This window comes from Lepidochelys olivacea, assembly GCF_965140295.1.
Source record: "Lepidochelys olivacea isolate rLepOli2 genome assembly, chromosome: 1".
Taxonomy (NCBI): domain Eukaryota; kingdom Metazoa; phylum Chordata; order Testudines; family Cheloniidae; genus Lepidochelys; species Lepidochelys olivacea.
The window spans coordinates 349,361,562-349,384,384 of record NC_140411.1 but is presented as its reverse complement, the minus strand read 5'-3'; the positions used below and the strand labels follow the sequence as shown (position 1 = coordinate 349,384,384).

The window sequence follows — 22,823 nt, the reverse complement described above, 5'->3', positions numbered from 1 at the left end:
CACTAGGAGACTGACTGAGACAGTCCCTCAGTTCATAAGTTACTGAACAGCCTTCAGAAATGGCCATCTGTTACGACTGGCTAGGACAGATTTGAACAGGAGACCTGTCGGTGAGAGGCTCTTATTTTCTATTCCCCTGAGCCGTCCAATTTCTCCCCTGCTAAAACAAATTCTGTGTATTTTCAAGCTCTAGCAGATGCAGATTGATGTGCACAAAACCGTGTGTTCATTGTATTTTAGAATGTAAATGTATATATTTTATTGCAGCTGTATTCATGGCTCTGTTGCCCCTTAACCTCTGAAATCATGGGTGTTTGGCTTGACCTATACTGAAAGTAAATTGGCAGTGATCTTGTAGATTGTTTTGTCTAAGTTCTGGTTCAACTCCCTTGAAGTCACTGGAGTCAACAAGTCAATGGAGTTACATCCTCAATGAATTTAACCCACTGCTAGCTTTTAACTCACAATGTGTCATCTTAAAAAATGCATTTGTACTGAGATTCTTGGGTAAGAATTTCAAAAGCACATTAAGTCCCATTTCGGATATGACAGGCACTCAGGAAGTCTAAATGCAATATAGGAATTAGATTCTAAAAGTGCTATCTCACTTTTGAAAATGGAACTTGGGCTTCTAAGACATTGAGCTTTTGAAAATGTTACCTGTCAATATTTATAACAGAATTATTTTTTCAACACTGGGAGTTACTTCTTTCTGTTCCTGTATCAATCAGAATTTTTAACCTGTTCTGTTGTCCCTTAAGGCAATGGTTTTCAAAGTTTCAAGACTACTGTACCCCTTTCAGGAGTGGTCTTGCATACCCCAAGTTTCACCTCACTTAAAAACTACTTGCTTACAAACTCAGACATAAAAATACAAAAGGGTCACAGCACACTATTACTGAAAAAGTGCTGACTTTCTCATTTTTACCACATAATTATAAAATAAATCAATTGGAATATAAATATTGTACTTACATTTTAGTGTGATACTTGAACCTGTTTTTCACTTGTGAGCCTTGTCTGAAGCCCAAGTCCCGCCGCCCAGAGCTGAAGCATGAAACTTAGCTTTGTGGGGTCCTGCTTGCCACCCCTAAAGCCATCCCGCACCGCACCGCACCCCTCCTCCCCCCGGTGGTTGCAGCCTCCAGGTTGAGAAGCACTGATCTAGATGAGCTGAGTACTCACTGGAAGACATCTGTGTAGCTCCAGAGGTAAATGTACCTGTGGTTCTGAACCACTGCCGTGAGGTAGAGAACAAACAGACCTCTTATGGAAGGGGCTGCTTAATTCTTCTTTGAGTATTTGTCTGTGTGGATCCCTCTTGAGGTGAACACGCGCCCAAGAATTTCTTAGTACCATACTAGCTAACCACACTCAGTAAAACCTGTGATGTGTGTGGCTTATGACACACAAATGTATGTTTTAGTCATCAGTCCCAGCCTCTAAACCCTTTTTTATCAACAGATATGCAGAGTTAAAAAGCAGTAATCTGCCAAAGGCAGTAGCGTACCAAAAATAAATAGTCTCCACCTGCTACACAACAAAGACACAATGCAAGAAAATGCTTTTTAAAAAATATTGATTGTAAAAACTGTCCCTTATGCTACACCTACTGTGGCTTTGAGTCATGTGTTTACTCTGATTTATTGCTTACAGTGCTGAAGGTGCATAGGACATGTACAGTGGGGAATGTGTGCCAAACAGCTAACAGGCTCCTGCCCTAAAAATGTACCGTCTACAGGCAGTGAAAGGATAGGCTGTGGCAATCCGGCACATAACAGAACACAGAACAGTGTGTGGTCATTGTAGCAGGACTGCTTTATTGGAAGGGAGGTGGGGGGCATAGGTGTTAGTTTTAGGTGTTACTTTGGAGGAGAAAAGGCAGGAAGCTTGGACTCTCTCAATGACCTTGTCTTCACAAGGAAAAAAGTGTGTTCTTAACTCGAGTTAGTTAACTAACATGAAGTGAAATCCTAGTGAAGACAAAGCAATTTGCATATCATGTCTTCGCTAGAATTTTACTTCACGTTAGTTGAATCCAGTTAGCAAACTCAAAAGAACACATCTCTGTTCCCGAGTGAAGACCCCAACGGAGCTGGTAGAATTCCATGAGAGGGAGCTGGATTCTAGTCTGCTGCATGCTCCACAGTTGTGTACAGTGTTGTTGGGGCTGTGTCGGTCCCAGGATGTTAGAGAGACAAGGTGGGTGAGGTAAAAGATGTTATCTCACTCCCCTTCATGTTCCACAGTCAGAATTGTCCTTTATAGCGGAAGGGTGACTGAAGAGTCAGGCCCCAGGTGCGCTTTTGGATTCCACACGGAATTTGCGGTACAGGCAGGAAAACTTTATTTGGCGGGTTAACTGAGCCAATTTGATCTCAGAGCCATTGAGTAAGGATTAATAGAGAACCTCATGATGGCAATTTTACAGTATCCGTCTTCTGCCTTTAAATCAAATACCATTGGATTGGCCTAAGAAAACACATCAAAATGGGGTTCAAAGTAAAACCAACCGTAGGCACTCAATTAACCATAAGGAACAGTTAACACGAGCCTATTGCACTGATGAACACAGGTTTACTCCATTTCTAACACACACAAAAGTGAGTGAAGAAAAGAACCTGCATATCTTGGCCTGTTTGTCAGCCATGAATGTAGCTCTGTGTGTTAGCAGAAATATGTTCACTGCTGAACAAGCCAGTGAAATGCTCGGAAAGGCATCTTTTAGATGAACCCAGAGAGTATCTGGTTACATATTACTCTACTCCCTGAACAATAGTTGCTTTATACCTTCACGTATTAAATGCTCGACAGTGTGCGCTAATGCTGGTGTTCATATGTGATCCTAGTGTGACGTGTACCCTAACTTTTGAAAACTCATTTAGATTTAAGTCTGTTGTAACTTGAAAAAATTATTCAAGACTAGTTTATCTTTTTTGTTTAAAGTGACTGGTGGGTCAGATGGGGAGAGAACCTGGATTTTAGGAACTTTCTGGGATGTGGAGAAGTCCCAGTTTGGCATCCATCTTTGGTCATGTGTCTGTCTGGTTTTGTTTTGTTTTGTGTTTTTTGTTTTGTTTCATTTTCACCTCACACACACGCTTTCCCTGGGAGTGGAGGGGAGAGCATTAACAGATGGGGACCATAGCTGTTAGGAACATACAGCAGCCCCTGCCTGTCAGGCTTTCTGTGGCCTGATTATGTCACTGATCTACATATTAGCAAGAAATCTCCTTCCTGGTGAAAGGTTTTGCACTAATGATCTGATAGAGAGTATTAATACCTGGGATCATCTGTAATAATTGCACACTCCCTGCCCCTAAACTGTTTATGTAATGTAAAATATAGTTAGAAATATATAGTCTTAGCGTATCTCATATTTTAGTGATACTCCATATGTGGACACTGAATATGGCTTTTAATTCCATGAAGGGCAAGAATGACTTCTGTTCAGTTGTTGTCCTTCACAAGTGGAGTGAAGAGGGCATATTCCTTGTCCGTACATGGGATATTCTGGTTATACCACCCCCTGCAATATTTTTGCCCTTTGTTCAGCATTTTATACTTGCATTTTATTGTCAGGCTTCCTAGCAGCAGACTGTTCAGGTTGCAAGTGGAGTCTAACAGAAAATTCCACAGGTGAGTTAATTTTTGTGGTGGTAGTTTGGAATGTTGGGATTAAGCTGCTGGCTGGCGTTATGGATTGTTTCTGTAGGTGTTCTGATCACGTGTGCTATTTCTTAGAGCAAAGAGGGATACATTTGTCTGTCTGTCTTTTCCTCTCACTTTTATGAGTGAAGAGTAGTAGAATTCAGACGTAAATGTACCCGTGGGTGTGTTAAATTTGCATATGTGTGGTCAAATTCACAGGTACATATTAGAGTAACAATCATGGGTGTGGCGTAGAAAAGCACATGCTAATACACTGAGGGCCCAATCCTGCTATCCTTATTAAGGCTACATGCCTGTGGAAGTTGGTGGGATTGCTACCCAAGAACGGAATGAGAGTGACAGGAGTGGGCCCAAAATATATATTTCACTAATATACTCAAGTAACAACACTTGTGGTGAGGGCAAGAGGGGTGTGTGTGTGATATTTTGATTTGCAAGATGTCTGATTCTACATCTTAGAATCATAGAATCATAGAATATCAGAGTTGGAAGGGACCTCAGGAGGTCATCTAGTCCAACCCCCTGCTCAAAGCAGGACCAATCCCCAATTTTTGCCCCAGATCCCTAAATGGCCCCCTCAAAGGATTGAACTCACAACCCTGGGTTTAGCAGGCCAATGCTCAAACCACTGAGCTATCCCTCCCCCCATAGAGCGCATGTGCATAATAGTTATACAAAGAAAACCACCACCCCCCCAACCCATCAGTGCCGAGACATTACAGTGGGGACCATTGTAGAAAAAACAGTGTCCCTTAGAGATCATCCCATTTGGCCTGTGATAGACCAGTGAACTCCAGTGGGTGTCAGTGAGTTCACTGGTCTATCACAGATGGAATGCATATGTACATACACTTCTCTGTTTGATACATAAACACAAATGACATATATTTCACTAAAAGAAAAGGAGTACTTGTGGCACCTTAGAGACTAACCAATTTATTTGAGCATAAGCTTTCGTGAGCTACAGCTCACTTCATCGGATGCATACTGTGGAAACTGCAGAAGACATTATATACACAGAGACCATGAAACAATACCTCCTCCCATCCACTCTCTTGCTGGTAATAGCTTATCTAAAGTGATCACTCTCCTTACAATGTGTATGATAATCAAGTTGGGCCATTTCCAGCACAAATCCAGGTTTTCTCACCCTCCGCCCCCCCCCCCGCCCCCACACAAACTCACTCTCCTGCTGGTAATAGCCCATCCAAAGTGACCACTCTCTTTACAATGTGTATGATAAGCAAGCCCAACTTGGATGGGCTATTACCAGCAGGAGAGTGAGTTTGTGTGGGGGGGGGCGGAGGGTGAGAAAACCTGGATTTGTGCTGGAAATGGCCCAACTTGATTATCATACACATTGTAAGGAGAGTGATCACTTTAGATAAGCTATTACCAGCAGGAGAGTGGGATGGGAGGAGGTATTGTTTCATGGTCTCTGTGTATATAATGTCTTCTGCAGTTTCCACAGTATGCATCCGATGAAGTGAGCTGTAGCTCACGAAAGCTTATGTTCAAATAAATTGGTTAGTCTCTAAGGTGCCACAAGTACTCCTTTTCTTTTTGCGAATACAGACTAACACGGCTGTTATTCTGAAACCATATATTTCACTAACAGTCATCGTGATCCATGTGGGGTGGGTGACCAAGACGGTAGGCCCCCAAGAGTGGGTGCCTTCCCTTCTCAAACTATTTGAAAAATGCAGGTGTGTGTGAGTGAGATAACTGGAGTGTGAGATAACTGTTAAGTATTTCTTTAAATTGTTTTAAATAAATTGAATTTAAATACATTTTAAAATGCCGTTGTGACTTCAAATTACTGTTATGTATATTTTAAAATAGATTTTGTCCTTAAAAATCAAAATAATAGAGCATCACTTTCAGGTGCGGTTCTCCCTTCACACTTCAGAACTTGCAGCTGCCATTATACAAAGGCCCTCTAGAGAATATGGGATCCTAAAAGATGTTTTAAATGTAAAACTAAATTCAGCTTAGATATAGTCTTTACTTTATGGAAAAGCCCTGTAGACTTTAATACAGATTAAACTAGTAGATTTCAATAGAAATGTAATAGGATTCCATAGCAATTGCCCTTAAAATCACTAGAAATTAATAGAGAATGTAGAATTCTGCACTGTCATTAACATAGTTTTCAGGGAAGGAGTGATATTAAAATATTTATGGTAAAACATAATGAGAATAGTTTTCTGTTAAATTACTCTTCAGAAGTTTTAAAAACTTATAATATTGTACCTTGGCCATTTGACTAAGATCAAACATACCAGGTTAATATCTGATGCATCCTTTGTTTGGGGACCGCAGAGGAATCTACTCTGCAACTGATTAGGTGTTTTCCCTCTCTAGGAAGCTTTGGCCTCATAACACCTGTTAGCCGGCTACCTAAAATATCCTCCACTGCTGTTTATATTTCATTAAAAGAAAACAAAACTTAAAGTTTCTAACTTTAGTAAAAGTTAGATACTATGATTCTTTCTCAGTATTTTTAACTAGGTTTCCTATATATTTGAATTGACCATGATACAGACAGCTAATCAGGTTTACCCTCCTCTGTTCTGTAAAGCCAGCTGATCGAGGGAGCTTAGTAGTTAGTTCACTAGGCTTCTGGAGTCCTAGGTTCAAATGTTGTTTAGATCACAAGTGGAAATAAGCATATTTGGTCTCCTCGTCTCCATCTGCCACATCTCTCTCTTTCTCTTGCACAAAAATTGGCCAGGTTTTAGCAGACTTGCAGTCCCTGCTTGAGAGAGGCCCAACATTAGTGTCTATCTTAGGAGCAGAGCCGCATGGGAAAAATGTACACAGAGTATGCCCACGCTTTGCCTCTAACTCAAGCCGGTCTGAGTATCCTTATTCAGCTCTAGAGTCATCCTCGGCTTCATATGGAGGTGAGGGAGGGACAGGTAATTTAGCCGACAGGGTCGTGAGCTGAGGATTTAAAATTGATTTCCCATGGAAAAACACGATCTGCTTCTTTGTCTCCTCTCCTAGCCCCTTTTTTTTATCAAGTAAGAAGAACATAAGGTTTTTACAGATACATCAGAACGAGGCCAAAATGACAGAAGAGGAAGGTAAAGGCTCAGAATTTCAGAATAAAGGAATATTGTCAAAATAAAAACACCTTTTTAAAGTGCTTCCCGGTGTTAACTAACACCACCTGAGAGTATTAACTGAAGGAATTTGCAATCCCAGCTTGTGATGAAGTATACAGACCTCAGTGACCAGGAAGGGGATAATCAGAGCCTCTGGCCCCAGTCAGCCCCACCCTGTTCCCCTGTGCAAGGTTTCAAGCCTGAAGGCGGGAGACAGAGGAAAAGTCTAGCTCAGTGGTGGCTGACTGGGAGAGGGAGTAGACCTTTTGAGCTAGCCCTGTGAAGGAAGGAAGGTTTGGCTGGGGCTAGAGCCTCCTTGGGACAGGTAGGCCTGGTACAGGACCTTTTTGTCTCTCATAAGTAGTTTGGGCTGCCCTTTGTTTTGGGACCAACAGAAGAATAAGCCGGGGCAGAGACTGTGAGAAAAGCCCGGCCACAGTAGGAAGCAGCCCAGATGTACGGCAGGGCGTCTGCACACTCCTCCTCTGCTTAATACAGAGCCCCTGGGGCTGGAACAGAGGGTAGAGGGCGGGCCTGGGTTCCCCTACTAGGGCAGGGGGCATGACGACTCTGGAGCCAAGGGCTGGCAGGCCCCAAAAGCCTGAAGTTGGGCCGAACCATTGGCATGCTGGAAAGGGTGGGACTGTTATTGACCTGGCCGAAGAGCCAAGTCACAGGAAGAGGCAGATCAAAGCAGGTCCAGAGCAGCTGTCGGGAGGGGGCGCCGAAGGAGGAGAGCCACTGCATCATGCCAAGCAACGAGGGAGTGTGTCTGCGGTGAGTAGACTCTTCCACATAGCTTGGCAGAGCACACCCAGGGCCACAACCTGCTCCACCCATGAACAGATGCTCTCGGGAGCCACAGAAGGGCTATTTTGCCACAATTGCTCCCAGCCTGTGGATCCATGCTTGGCCATGGCAAAGGACCGTGTGTTTGGATGACTTGCTGGGGCCTCTGCATTTCCCCCGCCCCCTCAAAAAAGCAGAGACTCCTCAGGAGATACTCCCACAAGGGCAGGTCAGTCCTCTTCAGTACTTGAGACTCAACAGGCTGGCTTATCCTCTCCAGCCAAGGATTCTGTAGGGGTAGGTCCAAAAATCTCCCCGCCTAATCCATCCCACATTGAATAAGCTCCAGGGCCATCTCCCAGGTTCTCCAGTGGGTAGTAGTCACTTGGCAAGGAATCCTTGCTGACTCTCTTCCCAGGAGGAAGATCTGAGCTCTTTCTGAGATGTACTCCCTATGCATCTTTTCCGATTTCATATTGGACAAAAAGAATGCAGGGGCTCAAGGCTCCCTCTCTGCCATATCTTCGTGATTGGAAGCCCCAAGTGATCATCCTTCCCCTCCCAAGAAGGCAAAAGAAAAGTTAAAAGGCTAGAAAATATAAAAAATAAAGCCAAAAAAGTCTTCAGCTCTTCTCCTCCCGAGCTCTAGCTTCTCCCCCAAGGAGAGGGATTTTTGGCCTTAGATCATGCTAACCCCAGGCCAGAAAAGCAGAAAAGGTAGAAATTGGTGGATTGCAGCAGAAGATAAATGTGTAAAAGAGCAACTTAATCTCAATACACACAGCAGGCATCTGCTCTCAACAAGAGAGTGCAGGAAAAGACTAAGGCCAGACCTTGAAAAATGGGTGTTTCAAGTTAGGCCTCTCAGTCCACATTTATGCACCTAAATACGCAGCTTGCTTTTTCAGAATACCGCATAGCCAGCAGCTCCCATTAAAGTTAAATAAATTGACATTAATCCAGAAAAGGGTGAACCCCTTGTATGCGTGGTTCTTTGGAATCCTGGCACATGCTGTGTTAGTGATGCGGTGTGTAGGGTACCAGATCAACCGTCCCTATCCAGCCTTTGAGCTCTTAGATAAATCCACTCCTGTGGTGGTTATGAATGAGCTGAGGGGAGCACATTGAAATAGAACAAGATGAACCAGGACTGTGCAAAGAGTTAATCACTAACAGTTTTAGGAAAAATTTGGCAGCTGAATGGCAGATAACATGGGTGACATCCACATAGGTAGTTTGAAGTGCTTAGCTGTTGAGGGTTGGGGGGAAGAACTATTTAATTATGGTACTTGCAGTGCTGCAGTAATCTCCCTTGGGACCCTTGCAGTTTGTTGGAGGAAAATGTAGCATCTTTGTTTGATGTTGTGTTTGGCTAATGTTCCATGGAAAAGGCAGGACTGAAGCCTCATTATATTCATTATAATTTACAGGTTGGTGTCTGGGGCTTCCCCATTCATACTCATGCTCCATCCATAAGCTTCCCTGTTACACCTCGACATTGGTGTTCACACGTTGTTGTGTAAAATCCCCTACCTGTTGGCAGATCTGTTATGCTCTGTTGTGCATCTTTGAGAGCGTTGGCTTTTTTAACCTGATTAGACCAGGATGGCTCCTCCAGAGACACATGGTGATGTGAAGACAGGTTTGAGGTCACAAAACAAAATAAAGTTTGCAAGTCCTTTCAAACCATGCTGGGTGGAGCAGTTTCCCTATCTAATGTCTGTGAAGTGCCTTGGGATGGCTAGCACTAGGGTCTGACTATTCAGAAATGGGGAGCTCAACACTTTTTGCAGTTAGGACCCTGTAGAGCATCTCAAATTTAGTCTTCCCCCCACCCCCCCAATGGAGACACCCTAAATCACATAGATGAACAAGATTTGTTGTGGGAGAGTCAACACAGCTTTTGTAAAAGGAAATCATGCCTCACCAATCTGTTAGAATTCTTTGAGGGGGTCAACAAGCATGTGGACAAGGCTGATTCAGTTGATATAGTGTACTTGGATTTTCAGAAAGCCTTTGACAGGGTTGCTTACCCAAGGCTCTTAAGGAAACTAAGCAGTCATGGGATAAGAGGAAAGGTCCTCTCATGGATCAGTAACTGGTTAAAAGACAGGGAAACATAGGATGGGAATAAATGGTCCGTTTTCACAATGGAGAGAGTTAAACAGCGAGGTCCCCCACGGATCTGTACTGGGATCTGTGCTGCTCAGCATACTCATTAATGATCTGGAAAAAGGAGTGAACAGTGAAGTGGCAAAGTTTGCAGATGATACTGAAATTATTCAAGGTAATTAAGTCCAAAGCTACTGTGAAGAGTTACAGGGGTATCTTACAAAACTGGGTGACTGGGCAACAAAATGGCAGATGAAATTCAGCATTGATAAATGCAAAGGAATGCACATTAAAAGGAAAATCCCAACTACACATATATAAAGATGGGTTCTGGGTTAGCTGTTACCACTCAAGAAAGAGATCTTGGAGTCATTGTGGGCAGTTCTCTGAAAACTTCAGCTCAGTGCACAGCAGCAATCAAAAAGGCTGGCAGTGTTAGGAACTATTAGGAAAGGGATAGAAAATATCACCGAAAAACATCAGAATGGCACTATATACCTAAACCATAGTACACCTAAACCTTGAACACTGTTTACCCAAGTGTTGTTTACCCTTTCCCACAATACAAAACCCAGGGCCTACCCCATGAAATGAATAGGCAACAGGTTTAATACAAACAAGAGGAAATACATTTTTACACAACCCACAACTAATCTATGGAACTCGTTGCCATGGGATGTGGTGATGGCCAAAAATATAACTGGGTTCAGAAAAAAACTAAAGTTCCTGGAGGATAGGTCCATCAATGGTTATTAGCCAGGATAGTCAGGGATGTAACCCCATGCTCGGGGCAAACCTAAACCTCTAACTGCCAGAAACCAGGAAAGGAAGACAAATGGATCTCTCTAAATTGCCCTGTTCTATACACTCCCCCTAAAGCTCAGGAACTGGTCACTGTCAGAGACAGAATACTGAGCTAGATGAACCATTGGTCTGACCCATAGAATCATGGAAGATGAGGGTTGGAAGAGACCTCAGGAGGTCATCTAGTCCAATCCCAGCCAAGGCTTTGTCAAGCCCGGCCTTAAAAACCTCTAAGGATGGAGATTCCACCACCTCCCTAGGTAACCTTTCCAGTGCTTCACTGCCCTCCTAGTGAAATATTTTTTCCTAATATCCAACCTAGACCTCCCCCACTGCAACCTGAGACCATTGCTCCTTGTTCTGTCATCTGCCACCATTGAGAACAGCCTAGCTCCATCCTCTTTGGAACCCCCCCTTCAGATAGTTGAAGGCTGCAATCAAATCCCCCCTCTCTCTTCTCTTCTCTTCTCTTCTCTTCTGCAGACTAAATAATCCCAGTTCCCTCAGCCTTTCCTCATAAATCATGTGCCCCAGTCCCAATCATTTGTGTTGCCCTCTGCTGGACTCTCTCCAATTTGTCCTCATCCTTTCTGCAGTGGGGGGTCAAAAACTGGATGCAATACTCCAGATGTGGCCTCACCAGTGCTGAATAGAGGGGAATAATCACTTTCCTCAATCTGCTGGCAATGCTTCTACTAAAGCAGCCCAATATGCCATTAGCCTTCTTGGCAACAAGGGCACGCTGTTGACTCATATCCAGCTTCTCATCAACGGTAATCCCCAGGTCCTTTTCTGCAGAACTGCTGCTTAGCCAGTTGGTCCCAAGCCTGTAGCAGTGCATGGGATTCTTCCGTCCTAAGTGCAGGACTCAGCACTTGTCCTTGTTGAACCTCATCAGATTTCTTTTGGCCCAATCCTTCAATTTGTCTAGGTCACTCTGGATCCTTTCCCTACCCTCCAGCATATCTACCTCTCCCCCAGCTTAGTGTGATCTGTGAACTTGTTGAAGGCACAATCCATCCCATCATCCAGATCATTAATGAAGATGTTGAACAAAACCAGCCCCAGGACTGACCCCTGGGGCACTCCGCTTGATACTGGCTGCCAACTAGACATCAAGCCATTGAGCCCGACGATCTAGCCAGTTTTCTATCCACCTTATAGTCCATTCATCCAATCCTTACTACTTTAACTTGCTGGCAAGAATACTGTGGGAGACGGTATCAAAAGTTTTGCTAAAGTCAAGGTAAATCACGTCCACCCATCTCCACAGAGCCAGTTATCCAATCATAGAAGGCAATCAGGTTGATCAGGCATGACGTGCCCTTGATGAATCCATGTTGACTGTTCCTGATCACCTTCCTCTCCTCCAAGTGCTTCAAAATGGATTCCTTGAAGACCTGCTCCATGATTTTTCCAAGGACTGAGGTGAGGCTGACCAGTCTGTGTTCCCCGGATTCTCTTTCTTCCCTTTTTTAAAGATAGGCACTATATTTTCCTTTTGCCAATTGTCCAAGACCTCCCCTGATCACAACAAGTTTTCAAAGATAATGGCCAATGGCTCTGCAATCACATCAGCCAGCGCCCTCAGCACCCTTGGATGCATTAGATCCGGCTGCATGGACTTGTGCACGTCCAGCTTTTCTAAATAGTCCTTAACCTGTTCTTTCACCACTGAGAGCTGCTTACCTTCTATCCATACTGTGCTTCCCAGTGCAGCAGTCTGGGAGCTGACCTTGTCTGTGAAGACTGAGGCAAAAAAAGCATTGAGTACTTCAGCTTTTTCCACATTACCTGTAGAAACCCTTCTTGTTACCCTTCACATCCCTTGCTAGCTGCAACTCCAACTGTGCTTTGGCCTTCCTGATTCCACCACTGCATGCTCAAGCAATACTTTTATACTCCTTCCTAGTCATCTGTCCAAGTTTCCACTTCTTGTAAGCTTCCTTTTTGTGTTTAAGCTCACTGAAGATTTCTCTGTTAAGCCAAGCTGGTCGCCTGCCATACTTGCTATTCTTTCTGCACATTGGGATGGGTTGCTCCTGCGTCCTTAATAAGGCTTCTTTAAAATACAGCCAGCTCTTCTGGGCTCCTTTCCCCCTCATTTTAGCCTCCCAGGGGATCCTGCCCATCAGTTCCCTGAGGGAGTCAAAATCTGCTTTTCTGAAGTCCAGGGTCCATATTCTGCTGCTCTCCTTTCTTCCTTTTGTCAGGATCCTGAACTCGACCATCTCATGGTCACTGCTGCCCAGGTTGCCACCCACTGCTATTCCCCTACCAATTCTTCCCATTTTGTGAGCAGCAGGTCAAGAGGAGCATGGCCCCTAGTTGGTTCCTCCAGCACTTGCACCAGGAAGTTGTCCCAGCACTCTCCAAAAACTTCCTGGATTGTCTGTGTACCACTGTATTGCTCTCCCAGCAGATGTCAGGGTGACTGAAGTCCCCCATGAGAACCGGAGCCTGTGATCTGGAAACTGCCGTTAGTTGTCTGAAGAAACCCTTGTCTACCTAATCCTTCTGGTCTGGTGGTCTATGGCTGACGCCCACCATGACATCACCTTTGTTGCTCTTGCCTCTAAACTTGACGCAAAGACTCTCAACAGGTTTTTCTCTGGTTTCATACTGGAGCTCTGAGCAATCACAGAGCTCTCTTACATACAGTGCAACTCCCCCACCTTTTCTCCCCCGCCTGTCCTTCCTGAACAGTTTATACCCCTCCATGACAGAGCTCCAGTCATGTGAGTTACCCCACCAAGTCTCTGTTATTCCAATCACATCAGAGTTCCTTGAGTGTGCCAGGACTTCCAGTTCTCCCTGCTTATTTCCCAGGCTTCTTGCATTCATGTACAGGTACCTAAGATAATTAGCCAATTGCCCTGCTTTCTCACTATGAATCAGGAGGCCTCTCCTGTTGCACACTCCTCCTTGTGTTTCCTACCGGTATCCCACTTACCTCTGGGCTTATATGACCACCCACGGGCGAACCTAGTTTAAAGCTCTCCTCACTAGGTTAGCAAGCCTGCCTGCGAAGATGCTCTTCCCTCTCTCCATTACGTGGATCCCATCTCTTCCTAGCAATCCTTCTTCCTGGAACAGCATCCCATGATCAAAGAATCCAAAGCCCTCTCTCCGACAGCACCTGTGTAACCACGCACTTGCCTCCCTATTTGATGGTCCCTACCTGGGCCTTTTCCTTCAACAGGAAGGATGGATGAGGACACGACTTGCCCCTCAAAGTCCTTTATCCTTCTTCCCAGAGCCACGTAGTCTGCAGTGACCTGCTCAAGTGACCTGCTGATCGTTCTTGGTAGCATTATTGGTGCCCACGTGGAGAAGTAGGAAGGGGTAGCGGTCTGAGAGCTTGATCAGTCTCGGCAGACACTCCATCACATCCTGAATTCTAGCTCCAAGCAAGCAGCACACTTCTCGAGTTTCCCAGTCTGGACGGCAGATGCATGACTCCATCCTCCTTAGGAGGGAGTCCCGACCACCACCAGCCGTCTCCTCCTCTTGGGAGTGGTGGTCGTGGAACCCCCATCCCTAGGACAATGCATCCCATACCTTCCGGTTGATGGGGTCTCCTTCTGATCCCTTCCCTCAGATGACTCTTCCAAACCATTCTCCACCGTAGTACCTGTGTAGAGAGCCTGAAAATAGTTTCTTACCTCTATCTGCATCGGGGGTACCTGGGTTCTCCTCTTTCTTCTTTGGGAGGTCACATGCTGCCAATTTTCTTCCCCGTTCTCTACTGCCCTCTCTGATACTTCAGCATGCTGTGCCTGCAGTGCCAAACGCTGACTTCTGCCCAGAACATCTTCCTTTTCTCTGACGCAGCGCAGGGTTGATACTTGGGTCTCTAGTCCTTTTAACCCTCTCTTCAAATATGGAGGCCAGCTTTCACTGTGTACAGACGAAGTCGCTTCTGTCCTCTGGGAGAAAGACAAACGTGGCACGTCCTGTGCAGGTCACAACAGCTGATCGCTCTTTACAGGTGTGTGGCCCTGTTCTGTCTTTAGTGCCAGCTTGTCTTCTACTCTGATCACGATGGAACATTCCCTACTGAGACCTCTGGGGAATAAGCCTCCATCCTTGCCCAAGAGAGCTCATAATCAGAGACCAGCAACAGAGAAAGGGGTAAAGCAGTCCACTTGTGTAAAAATAAATACAGCAGCTCCCCTATGGCCTTCAGTCTCCCCATTAGCAATGGGCTGATTTCATTGATTTCACTTAAACTCAACATAGCCAAAGGTGACTTCCTCATCACCCAGCCCACCCAGCACCTTCCCGCTGGAGGTAATGGCTGAGAACACAACCATCCTCCCTGTCACTCAGGCCTGTAGCCTGAGCATCATCTTTGAATATTGCAACTTCCTTCTCCTTTAGTCCATACAAAATAGAGTTACTAAGATGATTTGTCTGGCCTGGCATTGTCCGTATCTAGCCCTCCTTTGTATCCCTCTAACCAGCTCCTGTTCCTTCACTACATCAGATTCAAGGCTCTTGTTCCTACTTGTAGGGCCCTACACAGCTCTGTTCCTTCCTGCTTATCTACTCTAGTGTCCTGTCGCAGAACCCCATTCCCCTGCCAGTGACGCTGGCCTTTTTCTGCATTTCCCACAGGCTCCTTTGGGCTTGTTTCCAGCCTGCCCCTTAGAAAGTCCCCTCTGAACTATTCCATAAAGCCACTCTCCTGTCCTTCAAGACCCACTTTCACAGTGATAGGCACAGGTAGCCGCAAGTGGCAAGTTGCGGGGACAGCTGATTCAGATTTGATTTATTGGTTTAGATTTTATCATTTATTTTTAAAAGTTTGTCTCTAAGCCGTCTAGCTGTGCACACAGCTGGCCTGCGTACGTGGATCTTATAACCATTCCTCTTCTTCCTGTTCGTTTGTTACCCGTGTGTTGCATCTGCTTGTCATTTAGACTTAAGTTTGTTGGGGCAGGAACACAGTCATTATGTTTAGTCCCCAGCAAGATGGGATCCTGATCAAGACTGGAGCCTTCGGGCCCTATCCCAACACAAATAACATAGGTAACATGACAGAAGTGGGTCTTGAATGAGGATTTGAAGGAGGGAAGCAGAATGGCTGGAGGCCATGTTGTTAGTGAGTAGTGGTGGGTGAGGTATGGTTTCAGGAAGAAAATCCCTTCACAAAGAGGAGTGAATGTATGTCCCTGCTCCATCTCTGCACTCCGTTGCTTTGAAAACCTTCTGTTGTCTGTGCGGGTTGGTTGCATTATTAATAATGTTTGTTTATGGGCCTTCACCTGGCAGGAGCAGATCTGAACTGTGTGCGCAGCTGAAGTGTGGCATTGCGCCATGGAACTCTGCCGTATCCCGCTCATCTGTTGGCAAGAAGCAGTATGATGATTTCTGCCTGCTGTCTCTCTCAGTAATAGCCATATCTCCTTCAAGGAATTGTTCCCTCTTTGCAGATACTTGTATTTGCATAGCCCCAAAAGTTTTGTGTAAGGGATTGCCTATTTAATACAATTGAAAGGATCCCAAACCCATGCTTTAGATTAACATGTGCCAGCTAGATTAGGGCTAATCAGGGTCCAGGTTTTAGCAGATGCAGTGCAGGGACAATCCTAGACCTGATTACGGTGTATCTGCCATTTAATCGTATCTCTCCCAAGGGTGATCATCTCTGCTTTAATGCACAGCAGACTTTACAGCCATCGCCTGTCTCCTTCCTTGGTTTACTGCCACTACTGTCAAAAAGGCTTCTACCTCAGAGGCTGTGGCGATTTAGTTTAATCCCACATAGAAGGGCGCCTCTCTCTCATGGATAATTCCCTGCTCTAAGGTATTGCTGTGTCGGAGGCGGGGCTGGGCTTGACTACACCTCTGATACCAGGAATCCATCCTTCCCAGAGAGACTGAGCCCATTCAGTCTCCACCTCTCAGTAAAGACCCTTTCTCTGGCCGGCAACGGCTGGATCCTAGTGTGCGCCGATGCTCCCCTTTGTACATCGCAGGGGGGTCAAGCTTTGTAACCTTGCGTGTTCCCTGGCCAATAAGAGAGAGTCAGTCCCTTGCATTGTGCGGAGTCTTTGGAATGTCACTCCTAAGTAGGCCAGGAGACCCATTCGGCCAGTGTGGCACAATGAGAACTTTTAGGACCAGTAAGTCTAGCTGCCTGGAGTGGAGATCTGCCAGCTTCTTGTGTGTCTGGTAGGTGCTCGGGTTCCATGCTGGCCTAAGGCCAAGCTTCCGGGTTGCTGCCTGCCTCCTCTACAAACTGAAGTCTGCAAGGTTTTCTTGACTAGTCCATCTAAAACGTTTTTTTCTTTTTTTTTTTTACGGGGGGTGGTGCTGTTGGTTACAGTAGGGCCCTGGGAAGCAGGTCTCTTCTCTCTATTCCAGATCCTGCCAGTGACTTGCTGTGTGACCTTGGGGCAGGTACTTAACCCCTCTGGATCTTGGTACCATCTGTAAAGTGGGCAGATGAATACCTACTTCCTAGGGGGTTTGTGAGTCTTAATTGTTTGCAGTATGTGTTGAGATCTGCAGATGAAAGGGGCTAGCACAGTGCAAAGTATTACTGAACTCTGTGCCCTCTCAAACTCTGGGGCACCCTCCTGGCCAGCATGATTAAGACACAAGCTTTTCTGTCTGCACAAAAAGTGACCCAAGGACACGGAAACACATTCTGCTGCCTCCTGTCATTAAATAGTGTCCTCTGGGGATAGGGGTCCTGACCTCGGCTAGTGAAATCTGAGTCAAATTGCCCAAACAGGATAGTGGTTTGACAGTAGACTCCTCTGTCTGGAAAACCTGGATCAAAGATCCAGCTATCCAGAATGATTTGAACTTGGTCTGGGTAAGGGACAATTCTGCACTAGCCAGGGGCATCGACTAGATGATCTAATAAGTCATTTCCTTTGCTAATTTCTAGGATTCCGTTGTCTAGCCAAAATTGCTACAGCTTTCCCTGCATCCAAGTGCATGTACCACAGTGTTACTGGAAGGCAAGAGGCTGCACCTTTGTTGCAATTATTGTACATCACTTAATTGCCCAAACTGTACAGAAACCTCTGGGGCCTTAATACATTTTCTTATTGTCCAAGCAGTAAACTAACCTGAATTTGTCATACCACATCACAGGATTATTCCGATAGCACCAGAAGTGAGCGTGAAGCTTTACAGACACATAATTGGACCTTAAACCGTAGCAGTGTAAATGATTATGAGAGCAGGAGTCGATAGCTAAAAGAAGAAAAGCTGATAGGAAGAAATTAGGTTTATTTCAGAGAGGCTGGTGGCAGTTCTAGGGATAAAGGGGCAGGCTGACTGGTGCTCTGGGAACGAATGATGATTGTATAGTGAATCAGGCTGTTGTCTGTAAGACTCCTGCCTTTCTCTTTGTGGAAGTTGGAAGGTGCGTAGTGAATGAAGCAGGGGACTGCAGGAAGAGAGAGGATGATCTCATGGTGAAGGCAGTTGATGGTTGCCCCTAGAGAACTGGACTCTCTCTGGGCCTCTGCTGCACAGTTCCTGGGCAAATCACTTAAACAGAACTTGTCATAAAGCAGCCACTAATTGCGTGTGCCTCGTTTTCTGAGTGCCCGATGTGAGACCTTGGGAGCCAGATTTAGAGGGATGCTGTGTACGCACACCTGCTATTGAAGTTGATTGAAACGAGCTGTGCTTTTAAGATAGAAATATAAAATTGCTAATTATTCTGAAAAATCAGGCCCGAGACGTCTAAAGTCAGAGACCCAAAATAGGGGCGACCTTTGATAATTTTGGCCTTAATCATTCAGTTTCACATCTGTGAAATGGGGATACCACCACCTTACCACACGTACCTCATTAATGTGTGAGAAGCACTCAGCCATCATGGTGAAAGTGCCGTAGAAACGCCATGAGAAGATGAATAATTTTGTATTCAGAGCAGGGTTTGAATGGCGTGCCTTAAACAAAACCTCAGGCAACACACTGAATGTGGAAGATAAAAGGGATGTTGAATAACTATCCATTCACTGACGGAAGCAGGAGTCCCATGGAAAAAATAGTACATGATTATGTAATTGAAGACTGTATCATAATGCATATGGATAAGAGAGCTGAATTCATGCTGCACGGGCCCAAAGATGTGTCCACAAACTGAGTTACTGGCTGATTTCTGTGACCTTGTCCAGCTTTAATCCAGACTGTTCCTCTCTCTTCTAGCCTTCGCTCACGTTAAGTCCAAATTCAGTACTAGGAACCTTGTCCAGTCTGATCCATGAGGCAGCTTGGGACACAACACAGATAACAGATTTTTTTTTTTCCCCCATGAACATATTCCTTAACATCTGAATGAAAACAGCTTTGCTCTCGTGGCTGGGTGGGGCTGGAGAATTTACAAGCAGTCTGGAATCCTTGTACTAAAGTGAGAGGCTCAGGGGAGAAACTGACCAGCCCGGTCTCATTTTCTCAGCTGAGCGAAATGCAGACAGTTAACACACAGCCTCAACTGGGAAATAAATTGCACTGTTTAAAATTGGTTTGGGTTTAACAATGACAAGGTGTTTGGTTACTGCCAAAGTCACTTTCCAGCTGCTCTAAACGGGTCTCCCCATCCCTTCCTGAATCCTATACTAGCCTTCCCCTCTTCCCCTCCAGGGCCCCCACTTCCACTTTCCCTTCTCTAATATGTCCCTTCCACTCTTGCTCTGGCCAGTCCCTGATCCTGTCCAGTTCCTAGGTCCCCATCACTTACTCTTGCTTTTATGCCTTTGCATACTGATATGTGAACCAGCCTCCCAGTCAGTATACCCAGAGCTCCCGTGCGCCTTGAAACCAGCCTGTTCTTCAACGCATTCCAACTCCAATCACTCACCTTTCTTGCAGTGTAGCACTGTAGGCCCTTAGAGCCTTTGTTTCATGGCCACACCTTCTCCCCGTGTATGCCACCATGTACCCATTGGAATACCTCCTCTGGAATATGTGTACAGTTCTGTACCCCATATTCAAGAAAGATGAATTCAAACTGGAACCGGCACAGAGAAGAGCTACTAACACGATCAGGAGAAGGAAGGGCCTATCTTAAGAGAAGAAACTGGAAGAGCATGGCTTATTTAGCCTAGCAAAATGAAGGCTGAGAGCGGATCTGAATACTTGCTCCAAATTTGTTAGGGGTTAAACACCAGGGAGGGTGAACCGCTAGTTAAGCTAAAGGACAGTGGTTGGCACCAAAACAAATGGGCATAAATTGGCCATGAACAGACTCAGGCCAGAAATTAGAAGAAGGTTTCTAATCAGCAGAGGAATGAGGTTTTAGAACAACCTCCCAATAGCAATTGTGGGAGAAACAATTCGTTTTGAGAGAGAGCTGGACAAATTTATGAGTGGGATTGTATGATAGGATAGCTTATGATGGTTGGGGGCAGGGCTCAGCAGCCCGTGGGGTCCCTTTCAGTGCATGTCTTTTATGTTCCTAGAGCTCATCTGGTCACCTGTGCGGGTGAGGAAGGGATATCTTTCCTCTCCTCCCCGCATGTATTCTGTGGTTGGGTGGGTTTTTTTGTTTTGTTTTGTCTTTTTGTCTCCTTCCTCTGAAGCACCAGGGGTGTGCATGGCTGGAGATGGGACACTGCACAGGGAGGGTCAATGCTCTGAGATGGCACCAAGCAGTCTCTCTCTCACATTCTTAGCCACCTGGTTCTTGCTCATGTACCCAGGGTCTCACTGATCACAATATGTGGGGGTCAGGAAGGAATTTCCCCCCAGGTCAGATTGGCAGTGACCAGGTGTGAGTTTTACCTTCTTCTGTGGCTTGGAGTGTGGGTCACATGCCAGGATCATCAGGGTATTTCTGCCATTGCAGGGGCCGTGGGCACTGGTGCACCTCGGTCCTTCCTGTTCTCTGCCTGTGGCACACAGTCTCCTGTGGGCTGTAATACTTTGATCTAATTTTGGGGTTAGTGTCTGGATGCTGAGTGGTGCTGGTGGCCTGTGATAGCCAAGAGATCTCACTAAATGATCTGGTCCCTTCTGGCCTTAAACTGTATGATTCTGATTTGGAGCTATGTAAATAATAGCAACACACGCATGATAAAAGATGTATCAAAACATGCTTGAGTCCTTTGATTTGTCCAGTTGAAATGACTGAACTATCTGCAAATCCTATCGCCTACTTTTGTCTCCGCAGGGCTCGTCCAGATCCCCGTCAGCATGTACCAGACGGTGGTAACCAGCCTTGCCCAGGGGAATGGTCCCGTTCAGGTCGCCATGGCTCCCGTTACTACGAGGATAGCAGACAGTGCCGTCACCATGGATGGTCAGGCAGTGGAGGTTGTGACCTTGGAACAGTGATGCCGCTGCCCCGGCAGGATCATGATGATGTTTTTCCTCGTCTCTTACGTGAATAATTTTTTTACGCCTCTTCAGAGATGCAATCAGGTGGTATTGAGTCTCTCCGCTTTGGAAGCAAAGGTTTCGTTAACCTTTTTTTAAAAGGAAAAACAAAATAGCAGAGGATGTGTTAAGTGCATTTTTATAGTGCCGCGCTGATCTTGCGGGAGTGGAAAGCCAATTGGTAATGGACTTTCATTCTGAGGAGATTTAAATCAAAACACACACACACCCCCAAACCCCCGCATGAAATCTCTCTCCTTAGAATCAGGGCAAGATGGGAAGATTGCCACCCCCTGTAGGAAGCGGCTGTGCCCTTGACTGGAGACCGTTCCAACAGCGCTGCTGCCCGCTAAACCGGCAGCGAGTTCTGTGGTGGCTCCCGGGGTCGGCCCCTCTGCCCCGTCGCTTTGAGAATTAGGTTTCAAAAGAGAGCGAGAGAGAGCGTTTGGAAAAAGTCTCTCCTCGGGGAAGGCGCAGGCATGATTGTGTAGGGGCAGCAGTAGCTTTTTGAAGGGATAAAGCTCCTCAGAGGACAGCAATTGATTACCCCGCAGTCCCCGTAAGAGAGGAAAACTCTGCCGTTGAAGTTCTTAAGTTGAAGTTTCCATGGAGAGTTCCACCCATGCCCCTGCCTTGCTCTCCTGTAATCCACGCTCAAGACCTGCCCTTATCTTCTCTGCTATGGAAATGGAGCTGACATTTTAGACCTTTCTCTTTATTCTTTCATGTTTGTAAATTTAGACTGCAGTGGCGACTCTCTTGGGGGGCTTTGGCTGGGGTGCTGAGGAAGGGGAAGGCTGTTAAGAAAGTGAGGAGTTACTGACTAGGGCAAATTCTTCCTTCCCCTGCATCTCCCCAGGACTCGTTTTATACCTGAATCTTATTCAGCCCCGTTGCTGAGAGGTACATTGAGTTCACCTGAGCTATGTCTGTCACTGGTATTATCAGAGCTGTGATAGGACTGTATGAAACAGACGTCCCCTATCACAGCCTCTACCCATCCTGGAATATCCAATCCCCACAGTATTTCCTTGTTCAATAAATATGAGGGTCAAACCGACTCCTCCCATAGCCCCCTGACCCAGTTCGCGTTCCCCAGGTCATGCACCTGTTTCTGCTGTATGTGCATCTCCAGCACGGCTTTGCTGCTGCTAGTTTTTTAATCTACTTCATGTGAAAACCTCTAGACAGAAAAACGCCTGGTGTGTTTTCAGTGGCTGATTTTACTTTGACTTTCCAATGGGCCAAACCTTTGCTTCCCAAAACCAACAAACACTGCCCCTCCCCCAGGCAAGCTCCTCCCTCCTTTTAGCCACACCCGCCTTCGGTGTGTGCAATTGTGCATGGTATTTAATTTTTTTTATTTTAAGTGGCCATTTAACAAAATTCTCCACGTCTTGCTCCACCTTCGAGAAAGTTTTCAGATTCTTGTATTTACTTGTTTTATATGAAAATATCAAATGTTCTTTGTATATGTTTTTCTGTACTTTAAGGAGGGGAGGGAAACATTTCCGTAGAAACAGCCCTGCTTTTCCGATTTATTTTTTTTAACTATTATTATTTTTTATTGTCGTTGTGAAGATGTCCAGTGGCTTTAAAGTCAGTGTTTCTTTGGCGATGAAATAACGTTCTTACAGTCTAAGACATTCTCCCCAGAAAAAGGAAAGAAAACCAAACAGTCAAGTAGCAGAGCATGGAATACCTGTTGTTTTCCCATTCTGTCTATTATTGCCTCATTCAATAAATTGTTACAAATGTGTCTGCACCTGGAGTCTCTCAATTTGTAGGTCTTTGCATAGTTTTGGTAAATGGAGGGAAGATGTTTTTAAAAGGGAGACTATCAGGTGGTAAATGTATAGTAACTTTTTTTTGTTGTTGCTTACATGTTGCTAATATCTTAGGGCCTTTCCCTGCAGACATCTACACACACCTGAGTAACTTGATTCAGGTGCGTAATCCCATTGACTCCAATAAAACTATTCAACT

The 22,823-nt window shown here is 45.4% G+C and overlaps 1 protein-coding gene across 6 annotated transcripts in view; it reads left to right on the top strand.

Annotated features, from left to right (window-relative positions):
• The window catches only part of NRF1 (nuclear respiratory factor 1), a 105,676-nt gene extending 83,080 nt beyond the window's left edge, over positions 1-22,596 (top strand). For 5 of the 6 annotated variants that reach the window (XM_084636748.1, XM_084636743.1, XM_084636745.1 and 2 more), the window contains 2 exons: positions 3,583-3,639; positions 20,632-22,596. In XM_084636748.1, the coding sequence (XP_084492874.1) occupies positions 3,583-3,639; positions 20,632-20,795 (221 nt within the window). In that variant the 3' untranslated portion in view covers positions 20,796-22,596. The remainder of the gene's footprint in view (positions 1-3,582; positions 3,640-20,631) is intronic. The other variant, XM_084636747.1, reaches the window with a different exon arrangement.
• Positions 22,597-22,823: the final 227 nt, after the last annotated feature.